Source organism: Barbus barbus (assembly GCF_936440315.1).
Source record: "Barbus barbus genome assembly, chromosome: 14".
Lineage (NCBI taxonomy): Eukaryota > Metazoa > Chordata > Actinopteri > Cypriniformes > Cyprinidae > Barbus > Barbus barbus.
Window position 1 is genome coordinate 4,894,447 of NC_136742.1, and position 25,783 is coordinate 4,920,229.

A 25,783-nucleotide genomic window follows, 5' to 3' on the forward strand; every position below is an offset into this window, starting at 1 on the left:
ATAAATCATGACAACTGTCAGACAACATGGAGAACTTGACTGGCAACTGTGAAGACATCAAAAACAGTAACGTCAAACCTTCCAACTTCCCAAAATAGCCACAAAATAAAGTCATACATGATACAGATGACACTAAAAGTGACTGAAATGATTGATGATTGTACATACTCTTTCTAAATATTAAGAATTCCTGGAGTTCTCATAGACTTGTCTAATGTTTGGAAGGGTTATAACCAGAGTTGTGCAGACATTACCAGCTAATCTGAATGCCCAAACTGAGTTCTGAGGCCTCTCCCCTGTGCAAACATTACAGGAATGTAAAATCAAATACACAGAGGTCCAGCAAAACAACCCTCAGGGAAAGAGCATTAACCAAAAAAAAAAAAGATGTTGATTCTTAGAATGTGGAAAATGGTTTGTGTGTGTGTTTGTGTACACCTACTCGAACATATTTTGTGGACAAAATATAAAATAATCTATAAATAAAGCAGTATGTAAATAAAATATAGAAAGCTTTCTGTTAGAGTCAAGGGTGTGTGTAAAAGTGTTTACAATCAACTGTATGCAGGGTGCGAACTACGGGGGAGCTAGGGGGAGCTCGGCTCCCCATAATAAGACATGGGCTCCCCTGAAAACGTGATTTGTGAAATTTTGGGGGTCTCCAAAATTACTGACAATGTGTTATTTTGACATGCAATTTCAGTTTTGTGTAATGTGATCATTGTGGATTATTATGTGTAAAATTGCAAAAATATACATGCACATGGAAAGTGAGGGGGCACAGTAACTCGTTTGGGGGGGCCCGCGAATGCCCCCCCTTGGCGCCGGCCCTGTTGCAAGACCAAGCTCACGAATTGAAAATATTGAAAAAGCACCATCAAATAAGGAAAAACTCTTCATCCGTTTGACAACACGTGCTTGCAAATACAGATGTTAATGTACAGGATGTTAAAATAAACAAAAACTCACCTTGCAGGTGATCAATTAGACACACAATAATGTCCTAGCCAGCATCGATGCCATCAGCAAACCAGCATTGTTATGACGTAATTTTCCTGCTACTTCATAGTTCAGACTTAAAATTGCATCCTTTGAAAGCAAGCCATTGAGGTCAATGGAAAGGTTAATGGACTTTTTTTTTCTCTGGGTATAATAAACCTTTTTGTGTTTATGCTTAAAGAAATTGCCAATGGGGTAAGAAAAATAAACTTTATTCAAGACATATTCTCTAAAAATAATTGATAAATTTATCTTGTTTTAAGCATGTTTTGAAATTGAATAGATACTGATAAAGAAAATAATTTTTGCTGTCTTTGATACTACAAGGTGAGAGAAGAGAAAGGAACAGCTGAAGGAAATATTGAGAGCAGAGGGAGGGTGAAATATTTCAGATAGAGTTCTGTGTGAGTTCTGTAGTGGAAAGGTGTGTTTGGAGAACAGACAGAGGGGAGCTTTGTGTACCTCTCTCAGACAGGTCAGCTCTCTCTCCTCTCTCTCCTAGCCTTCCTTCTTTCTCTCGTTCTTTCATTCTGGGTGCACAGAGCTCCTTTGCAGGCCGTATATGATGCTATCACTACTGTGCTGTGTTCTGCTGCTCTTTCTGAGTCAGGTAAGAGCCACCAATTCCATTCTTTCTTAACAGTCAAAGCTTGACTATAACCAATAGCATCATTGTCTGCCCATAACCCATAGTGACTGGCCTAGTTGGCCTTAAATATACACTCATACTTTCATGCTAATGAAAGTTATATCTTGGCTTTTAGGTTCTATATTTTTTGGGATGTTAACTGTACATTGTTGGCATGCATTTGTAATTGTAGCTGATTGCTAATTAACATTAGTACATTAAAAAAAACCATAAAATCAGAAAACGTTTTAGTTCACATCAAAGCTATTCTGGTGTTCTTGTCTTTTAGAAGAACTTTTTTGAAGTTGTCAAAGTACTTATGACAGGTCAGACTCCGAGTGATGTAATGCAAGTTTGCTGCTGTTTAAAACCTTGAGATGGTGTGGCCTGAGAAATGGCATTTTAATATAGCATCTCTTTAAAGCGAAACCTCCTCAGAGATGTTTACGAGATGAGTTTGCATTGGCATGTAAGTTCCTATTGTTATTTTGGTTTCATAAAATGAGCTCATTCTGTAAACCTTAACAGAAAGACTTCAGATTTTTTGTTTTGACCTCTGGTGACCCTGGAAGTACTTGTGTGAAAGAGAGGGGCCTGCAGTGAACCCTATGGTACAGAAGTGATATAGCTCATATGATAAACGCAACCAATCTAACTAACTACACTAAAACCTACAGAACTAAGCTTACAAAGGCTCTTATGGATTTAAAATGTCACATTTGTTCAAATCTCTGATATCTGGGTCATACTCATTTTAATTATTATATACAACCTATTATAAAATAAAGGATCAATATAATTGATTGAAATGGAATCAAGCTTTGAGGAACAGACTGAAATAATTCATATGATTGTAATATCTATTATATAAATGTTTTTATAATAGTATATAATATTTATTAAATTTATAGAACAGTTAATATAATAGTAAGACATTTTTTACATTTTTGTTACCAAATAGATCATGTATTTTAATATTCAAAATACAGCTTTTAAACTATTACTACAATTACAAAATAGTAATTTCCACATACTATCTGGTTAATTAAATTACAGTACCTAAGTCTGTGGACATATTGTCAAGTCGAGTCATTTGCACTGATGACTGACTATGTTTAAATTTTGACTTTTTCTCATCTGGTTTGTAATATTTAATACTGAATCACCCTTACACTCTGGCAAGGCTTTAATTTACCCAAGTGAAAGTAAAAAAGATAAACTGAAGAAAGTAAACTGATATGCTCATGTGGTACTTAAAAGCAAGAAAATTAAAGATGGGGGTGCATATATGGGCTATTTATTTGCTGCCTGCAGAGTGTCAACACCATAAATGCATGCAATGTTTTTCTTCCATAGGACGCTTTAACAGAAGCACAGTCAGTAGAGCTGTGTGAAGAGGCCGCTTGTTGACATCAGGGTTGGATTTTTCATCTGCCAAGCTTTGCATGTGGATTTGCTGCTAAACTCACTGAGAGAGCCAGAGAATTACAGTAACACAGTTTCATGAAAGTTGGGAAGGAGGAGGGTGGGAATAGAGGAGGGGGTCTTTATCACACAATATTAACAACTATTATAAACAAATCTAAAAACAAATCTAATTAGTTATAATTTTAGGGAGCAATTCTCACTATTAACTAGTTGCTTATTAGCAAGCATATTACTAGCACCGTGTTTTTTTTTACTACCAAGACGCTGTTTTTGAGCGTAATTTATTCCATAACGGACGCAAACTATAACTCTCCCGAAGAAATGAAACGTAAACAAAGGAATATTCATCCTTATTACAACGTTATTGTTTCGCTGGACTAAAAGTGCTCGCAGGGATGTTGTTCTGTGGACCCTTACCCCTCTAACTAAACTGGAATTTCAGCAGTGGACGCGTTTGTGGCTCGTTATTACAATGAATCTGGTACGTACGGCTTTTTTATTCTGCCTGTTTTGATGTGTACTGCTTACACAAATGTAGCAAATACACTCCTTATAAGCTTTCCATCAGAAAACAGCGATCTGTCGTCGATGCTTGAGGCTTAGACCTTCAGAATGATATATAGTTTGTCAAGATTAACGATATTCTTTCACGTTAAATTCATTCATAAACATTAAACTAGTGGGGAAAAAAACGCTTCAGTGCACTGTCGCTCTGGTGAACGTTAACAGGTTAACCTCCTGGGGTCAGCGCTGGTCACATTTGTGTTATTTTACTGCAAGTGGATGTGAACAATCACACTGTTAGCTTTAGCTCGTTTGTAGCGTTGGCAAGTCCAATTAATTTTAGTGAATCAGTTTGGTAATTCAGTTCAGTCTCTCTCTCTCTAATGTTTGAAAAATTTGATTCATTCTAGTGTATCAGTTCATCCTAAAAACTCTCTGTCCCTCTCTCTGTGTCTATATATACACTCACTAGCCACTTTATTAGGTACACGTTGCTTGTACCGGGTTGGACCCCCTTTTGCTTCAGAACTGCCATAATTCTTCGTGGTGTTGCGGTCCTACTCGATCCACTCCGAGCGGGATTCGAACCGCGGTCTCCGGCGTGGGAGGCGGGCGCTCTAACGAGGAGGCTAAAAGGCCACGGCCTCTAGCGTCAGTCGCTAGAGCGCCACTTGAGGTCGGGGAGTGAGGTGGCCCGCTGGCCTCTGCTACAGTGGCATAGATTCAACAAGGTGTTGAAAACATTCCTGGTTTTGGTCCATATTGACATGATAGCATCACTGCAGATTTGTCGGCTGCACATCCATGATGCGAATCTCCCGTTCCACCACATCCCAAAGTGCTCTATTGGATTGAGATCTGGTGAATGTGGAGGCCATTTGAGTAAAGTGAACTTATTGTCATGTTCAAGAAACCAATCTGAGATGATTTGAGCTTTGTGACATGGTGCATTATCCTGTTGGAAGTAACCATCAGAAGATGGGTACATTTTAGTCATAAAGGGATGGACATGGTCAGCAACAACACTCAGGTAGGTTCTGGCTTTTAAACAATGCTCAGTTGGTACTAAGGGGCCCAAAGTGTGCCAAGAAAATATCCCCCACACCATTACACCACCACCACCAGCCTGAACCGTTGAGACAAGGCAGGATGGATCCATGCTTTCATGTTCTTTACGCCAAATTCTGACCCTACATCTGAATGTCGCAGCAGAAATCGAGACTCATCAGACCAGGCAACGTTTTTCAAATCTTCTCTTGTCCAATTTTGGTGAGCCTGTGCCAGTTGTAGCCTCCGTTTCCTGTTCTTAGCTGAGAACGGAGCGGCACCTGGTGTGATCTTCTGCTGCTGTAGCCCATCTGCTTCAGGGTTCGACGTGTTGTGTGTTAAGAAATGGTATTCTGCATACCTTGGTTGTAACGAGTGGTTATTTGAGTTACTGTTGCCTTTCTATCATCTCTAACCAGTCTGCCCATTCTCCTCTGACCTCTGACATCAACAAGGCATTTTTGTCCACACAACTGCTGCTCACTGGATATTTTCTCTTTTTCGGACCATTCTTTGTAAACCCTAGAGATGGTTGTGTGTGAAAATCCCAGTAGATCAGCAGTTTTTGAAATACTCAGACCAGCCCATCTGGCACCAACAACCATTCCACTTTCAAAGTCACTTAAATCCCCTTTCTTCCCCATTCTGATGCTCAGTTTGAACTTCAGCAAGTCGTCTTCACCACATCTAGATGCCTAAATGCATTGAGTTGCTGCCATGTGATTGGCTTATTAGCAATTTGTGTTACCAAGCAATTGAACAGGTGTACCTAATAAAGTGGCCGGTGAGTGTATATCCTCTCTCATATGTAGCTTTGGAAAGCTAGATTTATTCTGGTGAATTGGTTTGTTTGGGGAGTTCTTTCTAATGAAGAGATTCCAAAAATAGTCAAGTTTTGTCAGGATCTTGGACCTGTTTTTGTTGTGTTTTTGCTCCCCATGTGTTCTGTGACCCAGTTTCTCCCTCATGTTAATTGTTAATTTGATCCCAGGTGTGTCTCCTTAGTTCCCTCGTTATCCTGTGTTTATAAGCCCCAGTCCTTTCAGTTAGTTTTGGTCGGTCGTTGAATTGTCTTCCCTGCCTGTGATGTGTTTCCTGTGCCTCCCATGCTCCTAGTTGGATCAAAGATTCTCATGTTTGTGAATTCCTCGTCTCCTGGTCTCCGTGTTTCCGTGCTTCCTGGCAGAGTGTGACAGAATGACCGACCGAAAACAGTTACCTCCGTTTATACCCTCCGTTTTGTTTTCCATTTTTTCCCACAGTGTTTTTATTTCCGTAGTGCCCTAATGGATCCCTTTTTCCGTCCCGAATTCCTCCTTCTCCTGCTGGAGCAGGGGGACCGATCTCTCGAGGACCATACAAGACTGTTCTTGTTGTTAGCGAACACCACCAGCTACCCTGACGACGCGCTCTGCTCATTCTTTCATGGAAGCCTGAACACCGCGTGCAGAGCGCTGTCGTCCGAAGATGGTCCTCGAGAGGATTTCGCCGCCTTTGTGGAGTGGATTCTGGCGAGAAACGGATCGCCCCTCACAGTCTCTTCAGAGGATGATCTCGCCAGATCCACTCCAGACCCAGAGCCCAGCCCACCATCTCCCCGCGGTGCGGAGCACCAGCCCGAGCCCACCGATGACGGAGAGCCATTTCCCGCCGCGATCTGCCAGCGCGAAGCCGAGCGACTGAGCGGATGATCGCCCCGGAAGTTGAGCCCAACCCGTCAGACCAGGTGCGAGAGCTTGCATCAGTGCCCACCACGAGGGAGCAAGCCGTGGACGGTGTGAACGTGGAGTGGAGCCCCCTGCACCGCGGCTGAGGGTGAGCTGAAGACAGATCTGGGACTGCTGGACAGAGAGGGGGCATCCGATCCTCCAGTGCCTGCTCCTCGAAAATGCCCACCCTCCCACCCGCTCCTGCCTCCTCCACCGCTGTTGTCTGGCAGCCCTCCCGCTCGCCCTCAGCCCTCTATCTGTACGGTGCGAGCCCCGTGGGTCTGCCATCCTCCAGCGTCGCCTGGGCTGGAGTATCCCTTACCTCCGCCTCCAGCCTCCGAGGCCCGGACTCCGTCTCGGCCCGTAGACCCAGTGGCTCCACCTCGGCTCCTAGCTCCCTCGCCTCCACCATCACCCCTCGATCCACCAGCTCCACCGTGCTCCCTCGTCCCTCCGGCTCCGCCTTGGTTGGGTGTCGACCCGCCATCGCCTCTGGACTCCTCTCCTCTGGCTGCGCTTCGTCGCTCCGTCCCACCGGCTCCGTTGGGCTCCTTCCTCCCTCCAGCTCCACCTTGGTCCTCAGTCGCTCCGGCTCCGCCGCGGATCTCCGGGTCTCCGCCTCCACCTCGGTCGCCAGAGCCCTCGGCTCCACCCTGTCCCCCCGGATCCTCGGCATCCCCCTGGCTCGTTGGCTCTCCGCCTCGGGCTCCTTCACCACCTGCTCCGCCGCCGTTGGTCGGCCCCCTGGAGTCGTCAGCAATCCCTCCTCCATGGCTCCTCCCTCCGTTGGCTCCACCGTGGGCCATCTTCACGTCTGTGGCCTGGGTCCAGCTGAGCGCCTCCTGCTCCGGGTCCCTCCTGTCTCTTCCCTGGCTCCTCCCTCCTTCGTCACCGCCTTGGTCTCTGTCTGCCGGCCCCCTCCCGGGTATCCGTCCTCCTCCTGAGCCGCCTCCCTAGTTCCCACCTGCCCCTCCCCTCCCCTTTGGATGTTTCTACGGTGCGAGGACGCACCTTCCGGGAGGGGGGCGATATGTCTGGATCTTGGACCTGTTTTTGTTGTGTTTTTGCTCCCCATGTGTTCTGTGACCCAGTTTCTCCCTCACGTTAATTGTTAATTTGATCCCAGGTGTGTCTCCTTAGTTCCCTCGTTATCCTGTGTTTATAAGCCCCAGTCCTTTCAGTTAGTTTTTGTCGGTCGTTGAATTGTCTTCCCTGCCTGTGATGTGTTTCCTGTGCCTCCCATGCTCCTAGTTGGATTAAAGATTCTCGTGTTTGTGAATTCCTCGTCTCCTGGTCTCCGTGTTTCCGTGCTCCCGGGCAGAGTGTGACAAGTTTCAAGTGCATATACCTTTCTTTTTTTGTGTGTGTCAGTAGGCCTTTATCTAACCCTGTTATATAAATTAGCAAGTGTTTTATTTTTTTTATAATATATATTTAGTATAAATGTATTATAATGGAGCATAGCGGTAGTTCTGGCAGGCCATGTTAGTCAAGCTCGCATCAGCTGATCCACGTCTACCTATAGGATCACGACACCTGTCATAATTCCCTTCATAAGTTCCCTTCATTATTCATTATTCAGCAGCTATCGCTTCGCTCAGGAACTAATAGACGGCAAATTCCATCTCCATAGGAAGCGTTCAATCAGGATTTTCGACAGGATTCCCACAGAGTATCTCACCAGATTCAAGTTGTGAACTTAAAGTGAATTCGCCGCGTAGTTTGTCAAGCCGAAAGTTATCTGAGCGAGCACGGCTCCTCGCAATTGATATAGACACTTTGCCCACAATTCATCACCGAAGTTGTGTTAATACGACTGCACCAACAACTTTACACAATCTTCTTTCTCCGCTGGAAGAAGCAAGATATTCAAGAAGGGTTAAAGCATCCATGTAACAACTGGCCATTTAACCCTTTATTCATCTCTGAATGTCTTCACGAAGCTAAGCAAAGTTTCTTTCATTTTATTGTCTAATGCTATGTTGGCGAACATGCTTCAGATATTGCTCATTGTTAAGCTAGTTGTTCAGTTATGTTTGCTAGGCATGCTATCGTACTGTCACACTGGTAACATTAGCAGTTAAATTTACCAGGGAACCTTGTTTTAATCTATTGTCAAGGCTGTCGATATGAAACAGGCTTGCTGCTTCTGGCTCATCTATTGGGGATGCTTTCATTAAACTTATCTGACTATTTCCAACATGCTGTGTTTAAGTCAGTGATATGCTGTTGCTCTAGCGAACTAGTGTATCGGTAATGTGCTTGATACTTAATGTGCAGATCATATATTTGCTTCTAAAGCTATATCAATGCTAAACGTTATCTGGACAAGGGCAAATGCTGTTGCCTAAATTCGAGTATTGACCATAAGTGAAGTGAAGTGACATACTGCCAAGTATGGTGACCCATACTCGGAATTCGTGCTCTGCATTTAACCCATCCAAAGTGCACACACACAGCAGTGAACACACACACACCGTGAACACACACCCGGAGCAGTGGGCAGCCATTTATGCTGCGGCGCCCGGGGAGCAGTTGGGCGTTCGGTGCCTTGCTCAAGGGCACCTCAGTCGTGGTATTGAGGGTGGAGAGAGCGCTGGACATTCACTCCCCCCACCTACAATCCCTGCTGGCCCGAGACTCGAACCCGCAACCTTTGGATTACGAGTCCGACTCTCTAACCATTAGGCCACGACTTCCCCAAAAAGCCATACTACTTTAGAGGGGCATGCTGCTCTTTTTAGCTGTTTATAAAAGAGCACCCCTTCGCTACTTCTATTCTTCTGTAAGGGCATGCTGCCCCACTCTATGCATTCAGAGATCTTTGCTTAAAGCTATCAGGGTATTGGGATTGCTTGCTTGTTAAGCCTTATCTAGTGTCCAGTATCATATCGTTACTAGACCTGCCGTTGCTTAGGCTATCAGGTTTTTCTGCAGTGCTGGTATCCAGGTAAACTTGCGACAGCAAGAAGCTAATGTTAAGCTATTGTTTAAAGCCATCTAATTATCTTGAGATATGCTTGCTGCTATGGGTCATCTGGTTATTGGTAATGCTATTTCTTTAGGTCTGACTACTGCAACATGCTGTGCTTAAGCACGCTACACACTGTTGCATAAGCTTCGAGAGTATTGGTAAGGATTGTCTACTACACTAATGCGGGTTATCAGATAGAGGACATGTATGTCAGCGAACACTAATATCATGGGAGGCGACAACCTGTATAAACATGACATGAATTATTGAGTTATATGCTGTGTTATGGATGCTAAGCTTAGACTAGGCAGAATCTGCAATCTCTAAACCTCCCATTGCTTGCTCTACGGCTGCAGTACACAGTGTTTGCTACAACTGGTAACTGGACTGAAATCTAGTGTAATTTCAGGTTGCATTAAAAAGGGGCTTGCTGCTCTTCTTGGCTGCTATTACGAAGAGCACCTCTTTGATGCTACACTCCGGTAAGGGGCTTGCTGCTCTTCTTAGCTGATTATAAAGAAGAGAACCCGTTCGCTGCCACTGTTTTCCCGAAGGGGCAAGCTGCTCTACTGGCAAGAGCACCCCTTTGCCGCCACTCTCCTTCCATAAGGCATTCAGTTAGATTGCTATCAGCATTTTGGTTGGAGGGTTCAGCATATGGTTGTTTTAACAGGTATTCTGCTCTCCCTGCTCCTATCCATGCTAGGCTGCGTGAATGGGCAGGGAGTGTTTGCCCCGAATAGAACCATTCCCCAAACCTAAAATGTATGGTAATCGTAAGTTATATTGACAATAGTGGTCCTGACAGAACTGTATGTACATAAATGAATAGTATAATATGTATTCAGTAAATATTCATCTTTAAATTTTATGTTGCCATCCTAATTTGGATTGTTCATTCAAAAACCCACATTGATCAAATAACTATGCTCTAAACACATTAAGGGTGCATGGCAAGGAAATGAAAACCAAAGAATAAGAGCATGACATTAGTGATTCTTTCACAAATAACTACAAATGATCTCATAGAGGTGATAGAATCATGAGAGTATCTCTCTCTATGATATCTTTGATTCCAGGGTCTTATTTTCTTTTTGCATGTATTGCAGGGTGCTGATAGCAGGCAGAGGCAGCGGGAAGCGACAGGCCTGGTGGAGAGGAGGCAGTTCTGTAGCTGGCCGTGTAAATGTGGTGTCCGGCCACTGTGTGCCCCTGGTGTCAGCTCCATCTTGGATGGCTGTGGCTGCTGCAAAACCTGTGCACGGCAGATTGGGGAATCATGCAACGAGAGGGATGTCTGTGACCTTCACAAAAGCATGTACTGTGACTTTTCCAAAGACCAGCCACGTTATGAAGTTGGCGTCTGTGCTTGTGAGTGAGCGATTTATGAAAAACCCTACGTCTTTGTTACAATCAACATCACAACTTCTTAAAAGTTAGGACAGTTAGTTTAGAAGCTAAATTGAGAATAGAGTGGTGTAATGAGAATCCTCGCACATGATATGATATGCAGGGAGAAAAAAAACATATATACATGTAAATATTGTGACCACAAATTAAGAATCCATTCCCACAGTTTATTTTGTGGCCACATTTGAATAATTTGTTCCCTATAGTTTTAAGTAAATTATGGCCACATTGTACTAAGTAACTGCCTCGTTTTAATATAGTTTTAGGATTTTTTTATAACCTCATGACCACAACTGGATCTCTTAAATTAAGTAAAAAAAATTTGTACGTAATAGTCAATCCTGCATATTTTTGTAGACATGATGGGGGTTGGTTGTGATCTGAATGGGGCTCACTATAATAACGGACAGGCCTTCCAACCCAGCCTACTCTACAAGTGCACTTGCATTGCTGGAGCCATCGGCTGCACTCCTGCCTTCATCCAAAAGCCGGCTGGAATGTTGAGTCCCGCTGCTCTCCAGGGCAGCTTGCCAGCAGGACTCAAGAGCAATCAAAGCCCCAAACACAAGCAGGACACCACCTACAGGACCATGTCAGGTGAATATCACCCAGTCTGAGACAGCATAATACATTACATAATTTGAATATTCTGAGAAAATGATTCTCTCCATCAGGGTTTGATTAGATGGAAACATGTTAGCATGTGATTTTACTGGTAAATTTTATTTTTCATCTCCCACACAAGTTTAGTTACATCAGCAGAAACAAAAATAATTTTAGAGATGAAGAGGGTTTTTGCTGGGGATGTAACAATTCACTCAATTCAACTTAACCCAAAAACAATATGATTCACAATAGCCTACTGGTTTCACAGTATGATTTTCTCACCTTTTTTTTTTTTTTTACAAAATTAGATTTAAGACAAATTATGAATAAAAAAGTGTCCTTTTATTATTTCTCAGACAAGTGAAACTGAAATATCTCTTATGTTGAAATTAGTGCTGTCAAGCGATTAATCGCATCCAAAATAAGTTTTTGTTTACATGATATATGTGTGGACGTTGCATATTTATTATGTACTGTATATATATATATATATATATATATATATATATATATATATATATATATACACACACACATGCATGTATATATTTAAGAAAAATATGTTTCATTTATATATTTAATATATTTATATATGATATAATTTATATGAATATAAATATATACACGTAAATACAGCATATATTTTCAATATATATGCTGTATGTGTGTGTCTTTATACATACATAATAAATATACACAGTTCACACACATATATTATGTAAACAAAAACTTTTATTTTGGATGCGATTAATCACGATTAATCGTTTGACAGAACTAGTTGAAATATTAGCGTGTTGACATTTTCCAGCAGAAAATGTGCCTTGTACAGAAAACGCATTTAAAGCAAAAACAGAACGGTCTAAATTTAGCATTTATGAAATTATGCTACATAAAACTACAAAAACGCAGACAGGCTAAATGAGAACACAAATTCACTCTTTACCAGTAGGTGGCACCTATAGAAGAACAGCAATAACCTAAACCCTGCAGTTCCGTTGGTTACCGCTGTAAACAAAGCAGAGCTGGGCTGATAAACACTACTTCAATATGCATTATACGGAGGCAAGATGAAAAGAAAATACCATCAAAACTTATTTGAAGACTGTCAGTTCCCCCTAGACATACATTCATATAAACCTCCACCCCAACTGTATTGTGATTTGTTCAACGTCTCATCTAACTTGAATCGTCACATATTTTCATTGATTTTCAACTGGCTTCGGGTGCATCGTTACATCCCTAGTTATAACATGTTGATGAAAGTTTATGAAAACAACAAGAGCGAGGATATTAAGAAAGCAACTACTGTAGGTACGATGTTGATTTCACGTTGACTTAAAAGGAATGCTCCAGGTTTGATACAATTAAAGTTTGTGGTATAATGTCTGTTATCATAGAAAAAATATGGAGTGTCTATTTACACTTTTTACACAAATGCACATAGCCCGCCTTGAAGGCAAAGGCTATTTACTCTAATTCTGCCCACCATTGTCTGGTTGAGCCAGACAGAATTACAAAAGAAACATCTCGGTTACATATGTAACCTTGGTTCCTGAATATGGAACAATGCATCGGCAGCTGACGCTATGAGAACACCCCCTGGTGTGATGACCGTCTGAAGCCCATATAGAAACAGACCAATTTAGTATCTGCTGGCGCTATTGCCTCCCTCCCCGAGGCACCAAAGTTGTATCCATGCACTTCATAAACGTGTAAAGTGAAATTCTAAGCCAAGGAAATACTCAAAATTGAAATCCTTTGCCCCAAAAGTGAACCTGAGAAACTTATTTTGTCTCTGAATGATCTGAATGTGGAAATAAGCATCCTTCAGATCTATCATGACAAACCAGTCCACCGGCCGAATCTTCGTCGAGATGTGCTTTAGCGTCAGCATGCTGTCAACATACTTCTACAACGCTTCTGTAAAGAGTAGTTCAGTTGACCTAAGTCTGCCAACTCCATTCTAGAAGGAGGCACTTTCTCTATGGCTCTTTTCTGCAAAAGGGAGAGGATCTCTAAAAGCCAGTGATGGGGTGAAACCAGTCCCCTTCTTTCCTTGAATGGGCAGAGAACTTTTTTATTTTTAATACTTCTAAAGTACTTTTAAAAATCTCACTCTGCATGTAACTAGCAGAGCCATTAAGTGCAGCATGAGCTTGATGAATGGCCAAACACAGTTGACACACTTACCGTGCAAGTCTTCACTCATAAAAGGAAGACAGCATGGAACATACTCCTGAAATAACATTGTGTTCCCCACAAGGAGTATTATGCACTCAAAGAGGTTGCAGAACATGAAATCCTATCCTGATGCAAAAAGACAACTCATAACCACGGGCTAAGACGAATCGCAGAGAAGAAATCTGAGGAATGATGCCACTCCCTTTTGAGGTGCTGGTGCAGCGTATATTGTTACTCATGCTGGGTTCAAAGGGTTCCTATCCTGGACCTTGGAGGACACCGTTACTGATCATCAGGCTCAAATTGGTTAGTGTTAGGGCTAGTTGTAGGGGTGCAGTTGCAACCATGGAGTAAAGTGATATGCCATTAGATCTGTCACATTATTCATTTAAAACTGTACATGACAGTAGATTCTGTGCAAAATACAGAAAGTAGGCTGTAATGTGTAAACCTTGTGCCTATACTTCTAAAATGTACTGCCTGGTCCAATTTTCTTTCATTGTAAGTGCTTCGCTGTAAGCATTTTTGGTAACACTTTATTTTAAGGTGTCCATAATACAGAGTAATTACAATATTATATTTTAATTAATATACTTACCATGTAACTAAGTTATGGAACAGCCTGTACTTACAGTTTGTAATTATGTACATGTAATAGGCAGCTACTGTTATCGAGTCTGTTACACAGCTAGTTGTGTAACTACAATATTGTTATATGTGTGTTGCAGACTTTATACAATGTAATTATAAATGTAAGTACACAGACATAAGCTACTTAAAATAAAGTGTATTACTTAAGTGTACTTCATGTGTATCTATACTGTACACCTTATCCAGCTGCAACTTAGTTTGATTTAACCCACCAGCACATAGCTTAATTACATGTAATACATTTCTAATTACATTAAAATGACAGAATATTACACAGGCATAAGCTATTAAAATAAAGTGTATCAAGATTGTACTTAAGTGTACAAGTAGCTGTGTAACAGACTCGGTCTGATACATATGTGTAACAGTAGCTGCCTATTACATGTACATAATTACAAACTGTAATTACAGGCTGTTCCATAACTTAGTTACATACTACTAAGTACTTAATCAGGTAATTACTTTGTATTATGAGACCTTAAAACAAAGTGTTACCGCATTGTTTTTTTTTTTATTGAAATTATGGTAATTAAACTGACAGCATGTCACAAATGTTGTTAATAGAGCATTACTTGTATAGAATTTGGAACAAGCATTCCTTTATAAGCATGTTGAAGTTACTCAGATGATGAGAATGGGATATGATACAGTAGAGATGTACTTTTATCCAACAGAGCAGTTCATGTTGCTGTCCTTAGAAAATGTGGGAATACTAATACACTAGTTTGTTTACACTAGTATAGGGACCAGTTCTCACTAATAACTAGTTGCTTATTAGCATCCATATTACTAACATATTGACTGTTTATTAGTACCTACAGTATAAAGCACATATTACTGTCTTATTCTGCATAACCATATTGTACAACTACCTTACTAACTATTAATAAGCAGCAAATTAAGTTTACTGAGGCAAAATTTGTGAGAATGGGTCCCAAACTGAGTGACAAATTTTACATTTTGCAGTCATGCTGCACTCTAGAATTTCTTAGGGACATTTAGAACAGCAATTAAACGTCTGAAGAGACTTTCATTAAATAAATTACATTCACTTATGCCTCAAATGTAAGTTGCCATAAGAGGACAAATTTTTGTTCACTTACTGTAAGTAAAAGTCATTCGTCAAGCACAAAAGCTTGTGGTTTACATAAAGTGTAGTAGTGTTGGCACTATTTTCAAACATCCATATTAAAAATAAACCACTTCCCATTTGCTAGCTATCTTTGAGGAGCAACATGTAGAGTGACATTAACCTTGTACTAACATTATTCATAACTAGAAAACAGCCAAATCTTAGAAACTCCAGAGAGAACCCATGGTGAATTTGCCTTCTGGATTGTTCTATGAATTGACGTCATAACTAAACAGTAGCTGTGACAGATCAATACTATACAGTATTCACAGACTCGTTGTTCCTGTCAGAATGTGAAGCCTGGGGTGAGGGCAGATGTTTGAATGTGTGCTGTGGGATGACGTAGTGCTTTGTGACTGTAACACTGAAAGCTTACAGGGATCCTCCCTTAGCCTGGAAGAAGAACTGTTTAGTCCAGACCACACCCTGGTCACCCTGTTCACGCACCTGCGGCATCGGCATCTCTGTACGAGTCAACAATGACAACAGCAAGTGTGAGATGAGAAAAGAGCGCCGACTCTGTCTGCTTCGACCATGTGATAAAAAGGCTCTAAAGGGACTTAAGGTAAGAGATCCGTCCATGCTGGTCAAGGTTAAACTAGAAATTCTGTCTTCCATCTACACACCCTTCATGCCATTCCAAACTTGTATTCAATCGCCAAAAAAGGACAAGAGGGTAGCCTATACAGTATGTAATCCATATACCTCCATTGATTTAATCCAAATCTTCAGAGGGCAAAATAATTATACTGTATGCATTATGAACAGATAAAAAATTCAAGTAAATCTAACCATTTTGTTCAACAATCATTGTCGTGATTTGGACAGTTATTGTTTATTGATTATTGTGACACGTTAATAATATCAAACTTTATTCTCTGTAAAAAAACTGTAAAACTGTAAAAAAATTCTGAAAAAACTGTTAACTTGACTGTTGACTGAACTACATTATATATTAATATATACAGTGGAGATCAAAATTAGAGAACAACCTATAATGTCCTTTCAAGGTAAATTTCAAGGTCACTGCTTAGACCTATTTAAAGTTATCCTAACAGGAGTAGAAGGGCAGTTTTTAAGCATATTTCATGAATTAATTGTATTTCGAGGCACAGTATAAAAAACTTGAATGAATTTGAAAAAGAACTCTGATCAAAATGAGAGAACACTTATATATACCTCCAAGTTATTGGTGATAATCTGGCACCTGGTGCTAATTTCCTTAAATATACAGTATGACAAACCCTATTTAACTGGCAGCATTCCTCCAATTTTCACTGAGATTGCAAGATGGCGGGCTGCTCTAAAGTGACTAAACCCTGCAACGGGAGGTTGTCCAGATGAAGACCAAAGGGATGACCCTTTAAGCCATTGAAAGAGAAGTAAGTCATTCCAAATCTGTGATTTCTTGAACATTGCAGATTTACAGTGACACTAATTCATTCAAGTCCCCCAGAAAGGCTGGTCGTCCACTTAAGACAAATGGATGAGATGACAAAATAATGCAGAGACTCTCACTGGGGAATCGGTTCAACACTGCAGCTGGAATTGCTTGCCAGTTCCTCGCTGAACAGGGTAAGGATCTGTCTCGACATGTTTAAGAGAAGTCGGATTGAAAGCACGCTCTGCGTTGACCAAACCTCTCATCAGCAGAAAGAATCAAAAGGATAAGCTCGCCTGTGCTGAGGAGCATATTGTGTGGAGAGAGGAAATCTGGTCCAAAGATTACTTTAGTGATGAGAGCAAGTTTAATTTATTTGGGTCAGATGGGAAACATTATGTTCGGTGTCAAACTGGGGAAAAACTGAAGCCCAAGTGTGTAAAGGAGTCAGTGAACGGTGAAGGAGGAAGTGCCATAGTTTGGGGGATGTTTTGTGCAGCAGGAGTTGGGCCTCAAATACAGCTACATGGAAGGTGAATGCAAATGTTCACCAGAACTTCCTTCAGCAACATGCGGTACCTTCCCTGTAAGCATCTCCCAATCAGCCTGCAAATTTCATGCAATACAATGCCCCCTTCACACTGCAAAATAGGCGAAGCAGCTCCTTGAAGCTAAGAACATAAAAAAAAAAAAAAACACGAAATGGCCAGGCCAGAGTCCTGATCTAATCCCGAATGAAAATCTCTGGAACATCCATGACAACAAAGTTATGGCTAAGAAACCCACTACATTTACCGAACTATGGAAGAGAGTGGAAGAAGAGTGGACCAAGATCACACCAGCGTATGAATGAATGAATGAGGCATTTATATAGCGCTTTATTGTGTATTGCTGTACACCCAAAGCGCTTTACAATCATGTGGGGGGGTCCTCTCCTCAACCACCACCAGTGTGCAGCATCCACTTGGATGATGCGACGGCAGCCACACTACAACGGCGCCTGTGCGCTCACCACACACCAGCTACAGGTGGAGAGGAGAGAGAGTCAAGCATAGTGTGAGAAACTAGTGAAGTCCTGCGGCCTCTACTCTTCCAACTAATTTCTGACAGCTGTAACCATCCAAAACTTCAGTTGTTATCTTCTTTTGTGCTAAAGTGGTTACTGTTCTCTAATTTTGATCACAGTGTTTTCCAAAAAATAAAGTTTTTTTTGTTGTTGTTGAAATGCTTTGGTTATTTTGTCAGACATGTTAAGTATACCAATACAGCTAATATTCCTTTAAGTTTTGAGCAATGAAGATGAACAATATTTCAGAAAAAAAAATCAAGTATTTGTAGACTTCTCTAATTTTGTTCTCCAATCTAAATATTAAATAAAAAAATTTTGTGGCCATTTAGTTTGAGTGATTTAAAATATTAAATTATAATGTCAAGTTTAGTGGTGAGGGTCCAAACAAACAGGTTGTTTGATCACTCATAACACACTTTAATAATTTTTGTTCATCCCTGAGGAAAGAAACCGTTTCTGTGCTTGGCCGTTGTGGTGTAATCAAATCTGTATTTGATTACATTTTGTTGTAAAAGTTGTTACCATTAGAGTGATTAGTGTTCTTTTCATAGACAAAGTAGAAAAATTCTACATCACTATTATGTAATATCAATGCTGTCATGACACAACACAAGGGAAGCGAGGAGATGAGGAGTAAACTCAAAATAACCAGTATGTAATCAAATCCAAAAACGGGGTAACACAGGGCAGCGCAGAAACACACAGGAAACAGGACATCGACGTTAATACCGGACAGGAAACAAGGGGCAGAACACACTATAAATACTCAACTGAACGAGGGAATTAAACAAACACAGGTGGGACTGAATTAACTAATAATGAACCAATAAAGACAGGAACAGGAACATAACCAAATATGGGCATACACGAGGATGAACTAAGTAATGGGAAGCACATGAGACAGAAAACAGCAACACAAGACAGGACACAGTGCGAACAATATTAACTTAAAATGCAAACTTAAAATGTTGATTGAATGTGGATCTACAAGAAACATTAGTTCATGAAACTTACTGTATTGTTTTTAATGAAATCACAGACAAAATGTTATTAAGTTAACAATTTTTCCATGTGTTGCCCAAACTCAAAATAGTCCTGAAGCTGGTTGCCTCAAGTTGAGTTTTCTGTATGGTTTTTTTTTTTTCTTAACAGTGTTGGTTCTTGTGGCAATTGACCTAATGTCGTGACATAAGAGCCAGTGAGGTTTGATGCTATTGACATTGGATCCGAGCTCTGTATATGCAAGTTGATCGATGATTTGATTTGAGAGTCAATAAAGTTGTCTGTTCATCAACTGATTGTCTAACACAAATTAGAAAATCACGAACTGATAATATACTCTGATGTCAAGGTTTCTGGAGTTTTTAACAATGTGAGGGTGAGTAAATAATTACAGAATTTTTATTTTTGGATTATTTAGATAATATACGGTATATATTGTGTTGTAAATGTAGACAATGAATTAGTGTTGTAATTAAGTATTTGGACATTTTCTGGTGGTTAATTAACGTGGTGATCCACACTTGTCATTACCGTTTTCACATGTGTGAGCATCTATTAAAAATAGCTTTGACACCAGCTGAAAGTCACTGAAAATCAGGCTTTGAAAAATTATGTCACAATTGATTAATTGTGCAGATTTAAAGTTCTGAGAACTCTAGCATCAATTGTGATGTTACTTACTGTGATATATTATCTAGAAGGACGTTCTAAGAGTCACTTTATTATCCAAATACTTTTGGTGCAATGGTATCTATCATTGTATTATAAAGTTGAATCTGCATACTTAAACTGGCTTTCTAATTGTGTTGGTAGTTGAATATCAAAAGTACAAGCTCTCAGAACAATACAATCTCATCAGCTTTATCTGAGGGTGGATTTGCCAGAAAGTGAAATCTGACACTGTGGTACAGTGAGTGAGGGAAAAAGAAAGTCTGACTTCCCTGAAAAGCGAGTGAGAGAGAGAGGTGCCAATACCGATGTAAGATGAGTCTCAGTACTTCATTACAGCATTCCTAAGGAGCTTACAGGACAATGACTTGCCTTAAGATCTTGTAATGAGACTTCATTGAAACAATTAGTCAAGAACAGGCATGTGTGGGCCTGACACTAACACAAAAGCCTCAACTGAAAAGAAAACCGTCATATCCTGATGTTAATAAGCACTTTACACAAACAGGGTAAACCATTCATCTATTTTACTGAAATCATTGTAAGAAAAACTGAAAAAGATATATAATTGGAATATTGCATAAAACATTTGTGAATAATGCACCATTTCCATCCAGTGAAACGAAGAGAACAAAATCATCACTTCCTGATAAACTGGTGCCAAATATCATGAAAATCAAGAAAGGGCAAGAAAAAGATAATTTGCTGCAGTAGGAGAAGCCTCTGTTGTTTCTTTTTTTTATATATATAATGACTAAAACAACATTTCAGATACTCTGCAGTGAAATGTGTTAGTCCAGTTATGCCATCCAATTGCGCAGTCACATGACTTTTTTGATGCATTGAGGAATTAATTCAGTAAATGTGTTTCCATCAGTTTATGCACGTTTTCTTATCCGGTAAAAGAAAATTATCTGACTCAGTTGAGCGCAGTTTTTTATGCAATATCCCAAAATGTGCATAAAAATAGGTGGATGAAAAAATAGCTACTGTGCTTAACCATGGGTTATCAACTTTCTAAATGCTGTTAAGCCTGGTTAAAGAAACATTTCACACTTGTAAATTAGAAGCAAGGTGAAACTTGCACCAAATTAAGGTTTGCACCACTTTAGTGTGCCAAAGTTGTGCAGTGTGAAAATGCAGTGTAAGAATGTTAGGTTAAATACAGAGTGCTTTGGACAGTCACAGAAACACTGCATGTTGTATTAAATTGACACCGCAAATAAGAACTTTTAAACCAGTGTTTAGGAACGTACAGTGTGAAGCATCAGCTTATGAATACCGAATACCCAGTAATAACTGTCAACCCTGGGTAAATTATGAGTAGTGTAAAACAAAATATCTTAGGATCCAAGGGTTTAGACTGACCCAGGCTTAAATATTTTATATGTTAAAAAAACAAAAGATATGCAGGTATATTAGAATGAAACCTTTCCAAAGTTCTATTTTTGAACCCCTAATCATAACCGATTTTTTTTCTCATTCATGCTTAGATGCCAAGAGGTAAAACCTGCAGACCGAAATTCCAGGCCAGTAAAGCAGAGAAGCTCTCGCTGTCTGGTTGTACCAGCGTTAAGAAGCACCGCCCGACATACTGCGGCATCTGCACAGACAAGCGCTGCTGCGTTCCCAATAAGTCCAAAATGGTGAACATAGAGTTCCACTGCAAAAGGGGATCGAATGTACGCTGGAAGATGCAGTGGATCACTTCCTGTGTGTGTCAGAGGAAGTGCAATGATGCTAATGACATGTTTTCAGAGCTGCACTTGATATAAAACAGACAAAGAGGAAGTACGCAATGCTTAATGTACTGTAAGCTATAGTATATGGCCAGAAATACTCTATGCAAGTATATGAACAAAGACAAGTAACTTGTCAACACACTTCAGTTTTATGGACATGTGGTAATATCTTAATGTTTGTTCGGACGCTATTGCGCTAATAAACCTCAGAACTTGAATGAGACAGAGTAACATTCAACTATTCCTTTAATCCGAAGGTGTTGTTATTCAGGCAGCTTTGTGCTTTTATAAAATCTAATGGCAAAGTTCAAACTGTTGTTTTACAATGAGTAGTTGATTTCAAAAGGGACAGACAAGTTGCGTCCTGAATGACACATTATTTACTGTGCACTTATACAATACGTACTCAACTGTGTAGCCTATGAATTTTATTTTAGTGTATGAAGGTTATTTTGTCATTCATAATCAGTGTCTGATAGCCCCTCCTCTGCTATGTAATTAAAGCTGTGACAGCTGAATGCATAAAGTGTCCAACATTACACACATATACACACAACTGCATCATGCAAGTACACCAATTTATTTATTTATTATTTTTTTATTTCAAATTTTCAGTGTTCACTATTTATACTACCATATTAGTATGTGAACTGGGACGCACCTAAAGCATTCCTTGGGTCAATGCAGAGAATGCACCAGTAAAATCGTCCATGCGTCCATCGTCCAATCGTCATGTGTCTGCATTCACATATTTGAGTAGAGTATGATTCGGGCCTTAACGCATAACTGTATAAACACATTAAAACCAGTGTTTTACTCTGTTGTTTGCAATACAGCAAGTAAAGAGAATGGGGAGATATTTATTTAAACCCTTAAAGGTGCACTAAGCAATATTTGAAAAATGCTTTTGACCACAGTGTCGGACCAAGTCCCAAAACACACTTGCAGCCAATCAGCAGTCTTGTCTAGATAAAGATAGATATAGATATAGACTATAGATAAAGATAGATGGCAGACAAAAAAGGGGGGAGGAGGTATCAGAGGAACAAGGCATTAAAAGAAGTGTTATGATCAGGCAAGAAGTAGGACCCGCGTAAATATCGAAGCAGCTTTCGGCAGGCATAGCAGATTCCACCATCTTCATTCCCAGGGTTGTGTACGTATGTGTGGGGTGGAGATATCAAAATAGGGGCGAGGTCCTGTTGGGGTATAGTTTGTTTTGGTGCTTTCAAACATCAACATCGTTTGGCAAAATTTGCTTAGTGCTCCTTTAAATGAAGCAAAGTCATGTTAATACATGTCTCACATCCCTCATATCATGTATAGCAAATTCTCAGGTCACAGGTACTCACCTGGATGTGAAGAACCTGTAGAGATTTTGAACTTGTGGGAAAACACACAGGCATTTAAGGCCATCAGCTACAATCATCTCTGAGGTTAAAGCTGCAGTCCGTAACATTTTTTGGTTAAAAATGATCCGAAATTAATATTTGAGAAAGTACATAACCAGCCAGTGTTCAAAACTATGGCCTTACTTTAGCCCGATTCACAACGGTTAGTTTATAATAATGTTTTCTAATTTGAGTGGAAATTCGAGCATGGCACTGCGTCATTACGTCACGTCTGTAAAAATGAAGTTGTCCCGGCTAGTAGGCTATCTCATGTGAGGATCCTGCAGGTGCCGGCTCATTTATAGCCTTATCTCACAGCAGTTAGAATAATTCAATTTATCATTTTGATGGCGGATTGTAATCTAGAAAGTTTATGAAACACATGTTAATGAAATTAAATTATATTCCAGTTTGAAATGTGCTTCTGATTACAGATAGCCAATGTGGGATTACAAGTTTTTGTATTTTAAATAGAACCAGTTTGAAGGAAGATTAATTTGCTTTTTGGATTAAAAGAATATTTTAATGGTATGACAATTAGATATTAGACTGTACAAAAATTTTAATCTACACACTAATACTCATAGTCACGCAATGCTGATGTTGTTAACATTAATAATTTGAGAACAAAGTATAACAATGATAATACTTTGCACAATTAGATGTGGCATGAGCTAACTGATCATTTAATCACCATTGGTAGCGTGATTTATTGTAATGTTTTTTTCCTCAGTTGGTCAGAACAAACGTGGCAGACTTGTTACTTATTTGTTCAGATGGCAATATACAGCGAAAATTCTGATTTGGGTCATATATTCCAAGACGTAGACTAATCTGTGATTGCGAAGCACAGTAAATATCCACACTGGTGCGGTGACTGACAGCTACACATTCATCTCAAAACATTAGATTCATCCATGCTGGAGCCGTGCAGGAACACCGGATCACGACCCCACGCAGAAGATAATTCCGCAAGAAACTGCAATTCCAGGTTTTCCAGCATAGAGGGTGACAAAGAGGTAAAAGTTACGGACTGCAGCTTTAAGCAATGGCATATACTTCTGAAAAAGTCAAACAAACAAACAAATAAATTTCAACCTTGTTTTAAACAACAACAACAAAAAAAGTATGTGTATGCTAGTCATAATTTTGGAGCAAAGCTCAACCAACTAGAGGTCACTACAGAAACAGGAATATATTTTCCTCAACTGTAAAAGTAATCAACAAAAGAGAGCAGTACAGGAAAGTTAATAATAATATAATAACATAAATAAGGACAAACTATATCAAGAGTCATGTAAACTTGGAGTCTGAACTCCCACTGTACATTGCTGTGCATTTGCATAAAGCTGAACTCTCCAGAACAACAAATCGTCAGCTCTTTGAAAGTGAATGACTTGCAACTTAAATCCCATTACGTAATAAATCCCAAAACGTAAAATGTTTATTGAATTTATTGGGTTGTTTACGATTTTTTATTTTTTTTTGTAAGCATTACAACGTAACAATAGATACATTTTAAAAATATTATTATTACTACTACTAGGTATGTGCACTCTGAAGAGAGTTTTCGAACTCTGCCTATACAAAAGAACACCTTCACCCTACCAGCACGCACACAATACAGGACACATTCACTATAGACATTGGGCAAAAATTGAGTAAAAATGAATGCAATAGACAGTTCCATCTAAAGATGGGCTCTTTAAAATTAATTATTCAAAATATAAGGATTTTGTTTTACTCTTGAGTACTGAACTCCCGTCAAGTCAGTTGCAACAAAAATAGTGTGCATGCTTATTATTATTAGAATGACAATTTGCAGGCACCCCAAAAATATTGCTTTTGTGAGGTGATGGGACCTATGGATGCCCAGCACCGACTGATTATAAAAGAATAAACTGAAGCAAAAATACAACTACTGCTTACCTGCAAACAAACCATCAGTCAACAGGTCAATGTAGAGCCATATTAAATGATACGAGTTTAGGCTTTGTGCTTACTGTGCCAATGCCAAGAATATAGAATTGAGTGTGTAATCTAGTTTCAGATAAAGTGACATTTCTTATGTTTTACTGATGTGTATTGATGACAAATGAATCTGCAATTCTTCTTCTGTTAAAACTACATTATCCAGACACTGTTTGATATGACTATCTTATTAACATTTTATATTAAAGAAAAAGTAATAACATTTTACAGGTGAAGTGTGTAATTTCTGTGCCTCTAGTACACACATGTGCAATTCAGGCCCATTGTCTTGCAGAGTTAAGGTCCAGGCCTAATCAGACACAACTAAATTTTAAGTTATTATTATAGCTTAATAACTTAAAATAAATTAATAAAAAATTGTCTTTGGGTGTACTTGAAAATTGCAGGCAGGCATGTTTGCTTAGGGATAGAGCTCAACTTTGTTTGACTCAATATTGTCTGTTATGCAGTAGGCAAACATTTTACTCAAGTGAAAGGAAAGATACTCAGTGAAAATTTTACTCAATTAAAAGTACAAGTATCTGGTCAAAAACATACTTGAGTAAAAGTAAAAACAAAGTACAACTTTAAATTGTACTCAAGTATTAAAAAAGTAGAAGTACTTTTTTTCTGACAGACATACAGAAGTTTGGTTAAAGGGAGAAAACAGGTCAAACATATATATCTAGTGTAGCAATAACAATTAAAATGCAGCACAGTGGGACACACACACACAAAATTGCAGGGAAAAGGATTAAAAGGAAACTCCATCCTTTCCACCTTCATGCCATCCCATATATATATATATATATATATATATATATATATACATACATACATATATATATATATAGCACTTTTCACGATACAAATCATTGCAAAGCAGCTTTACAGACAATTTGTTTCTACGTTATATTTAGGAGTAGGCTATTGGTGGTACAGTAAAAATCATGCAGTTAGTTAAATATATATATATATATATATATATATATATATATACACACACACTCACCGGCCACTTTATTAGGTACACCTGTTCAATTGCTTGGTAACACAAATTGCTAATCAGCCAATCACATGGCATCAGAATGGGGAAGAAAGGGGATTTAAGTGACTTTGAAAGTGGAATGGTTGTTGGTGCCAGACGGGGCGGTCTGAGTATTTCAAAAACTGCTGATCCATTGGGATTTTCATGCACAACCATCTCTAGGGTTCACAGAGAATGGTCTGAAAAAGAGAACATATCCAGTGAGCGGCAGTTGTGTGGACGAAAAATGCCTTGTTGATGT

The 25,783-nt window shown here is 39.6% G+C and overlaps 1 protein-coding gene across 2 annotated transcripts; it reads left to right on the plus strand.

Moving 5' to 3' along the window:
• The first annotated feature begins 1,512 nt into the window (after positions 1 to 1,512).
• Positions 1,513 to 24,110, plus strand: LOC306879832 (cellular communication network factor 6-like). Of its 2 annotated transcripts, none has more exons than XM_079433034.1 (5): positions 1,513 to 1,609; positions 10,399 to 10,660; positions 11,057 to 11,296; positions 15,641 to 15,834; positions 20,884 to 22,143. In XM_079433034.1, exons 1-5 carry the CDS (start codon positions 1,562 to 1,564, stop codon positions 21,163 to 21,165), a joined length of 1,026 nt encoding a protein of 341 aa, XP_079289160.1. In that variant the 5' UTR covers positions 1,513 to 1,561; the 3' UTR covers positions 21,166 to 22,143. The 2 variants fall into 2 exon arrangements, with proteins under 2 accessions (XP_079289160.1, XP_079289161.1); XM_079433035.1 differs by having other exon boundaries at positions 1,528 to 1,609; positions 15,662 to 15,834; positions 20,884 to 24,110.
• The last annotated feature ends 1,673 nt before the right edge of the window (positions 24,111 to 25,783 follow it).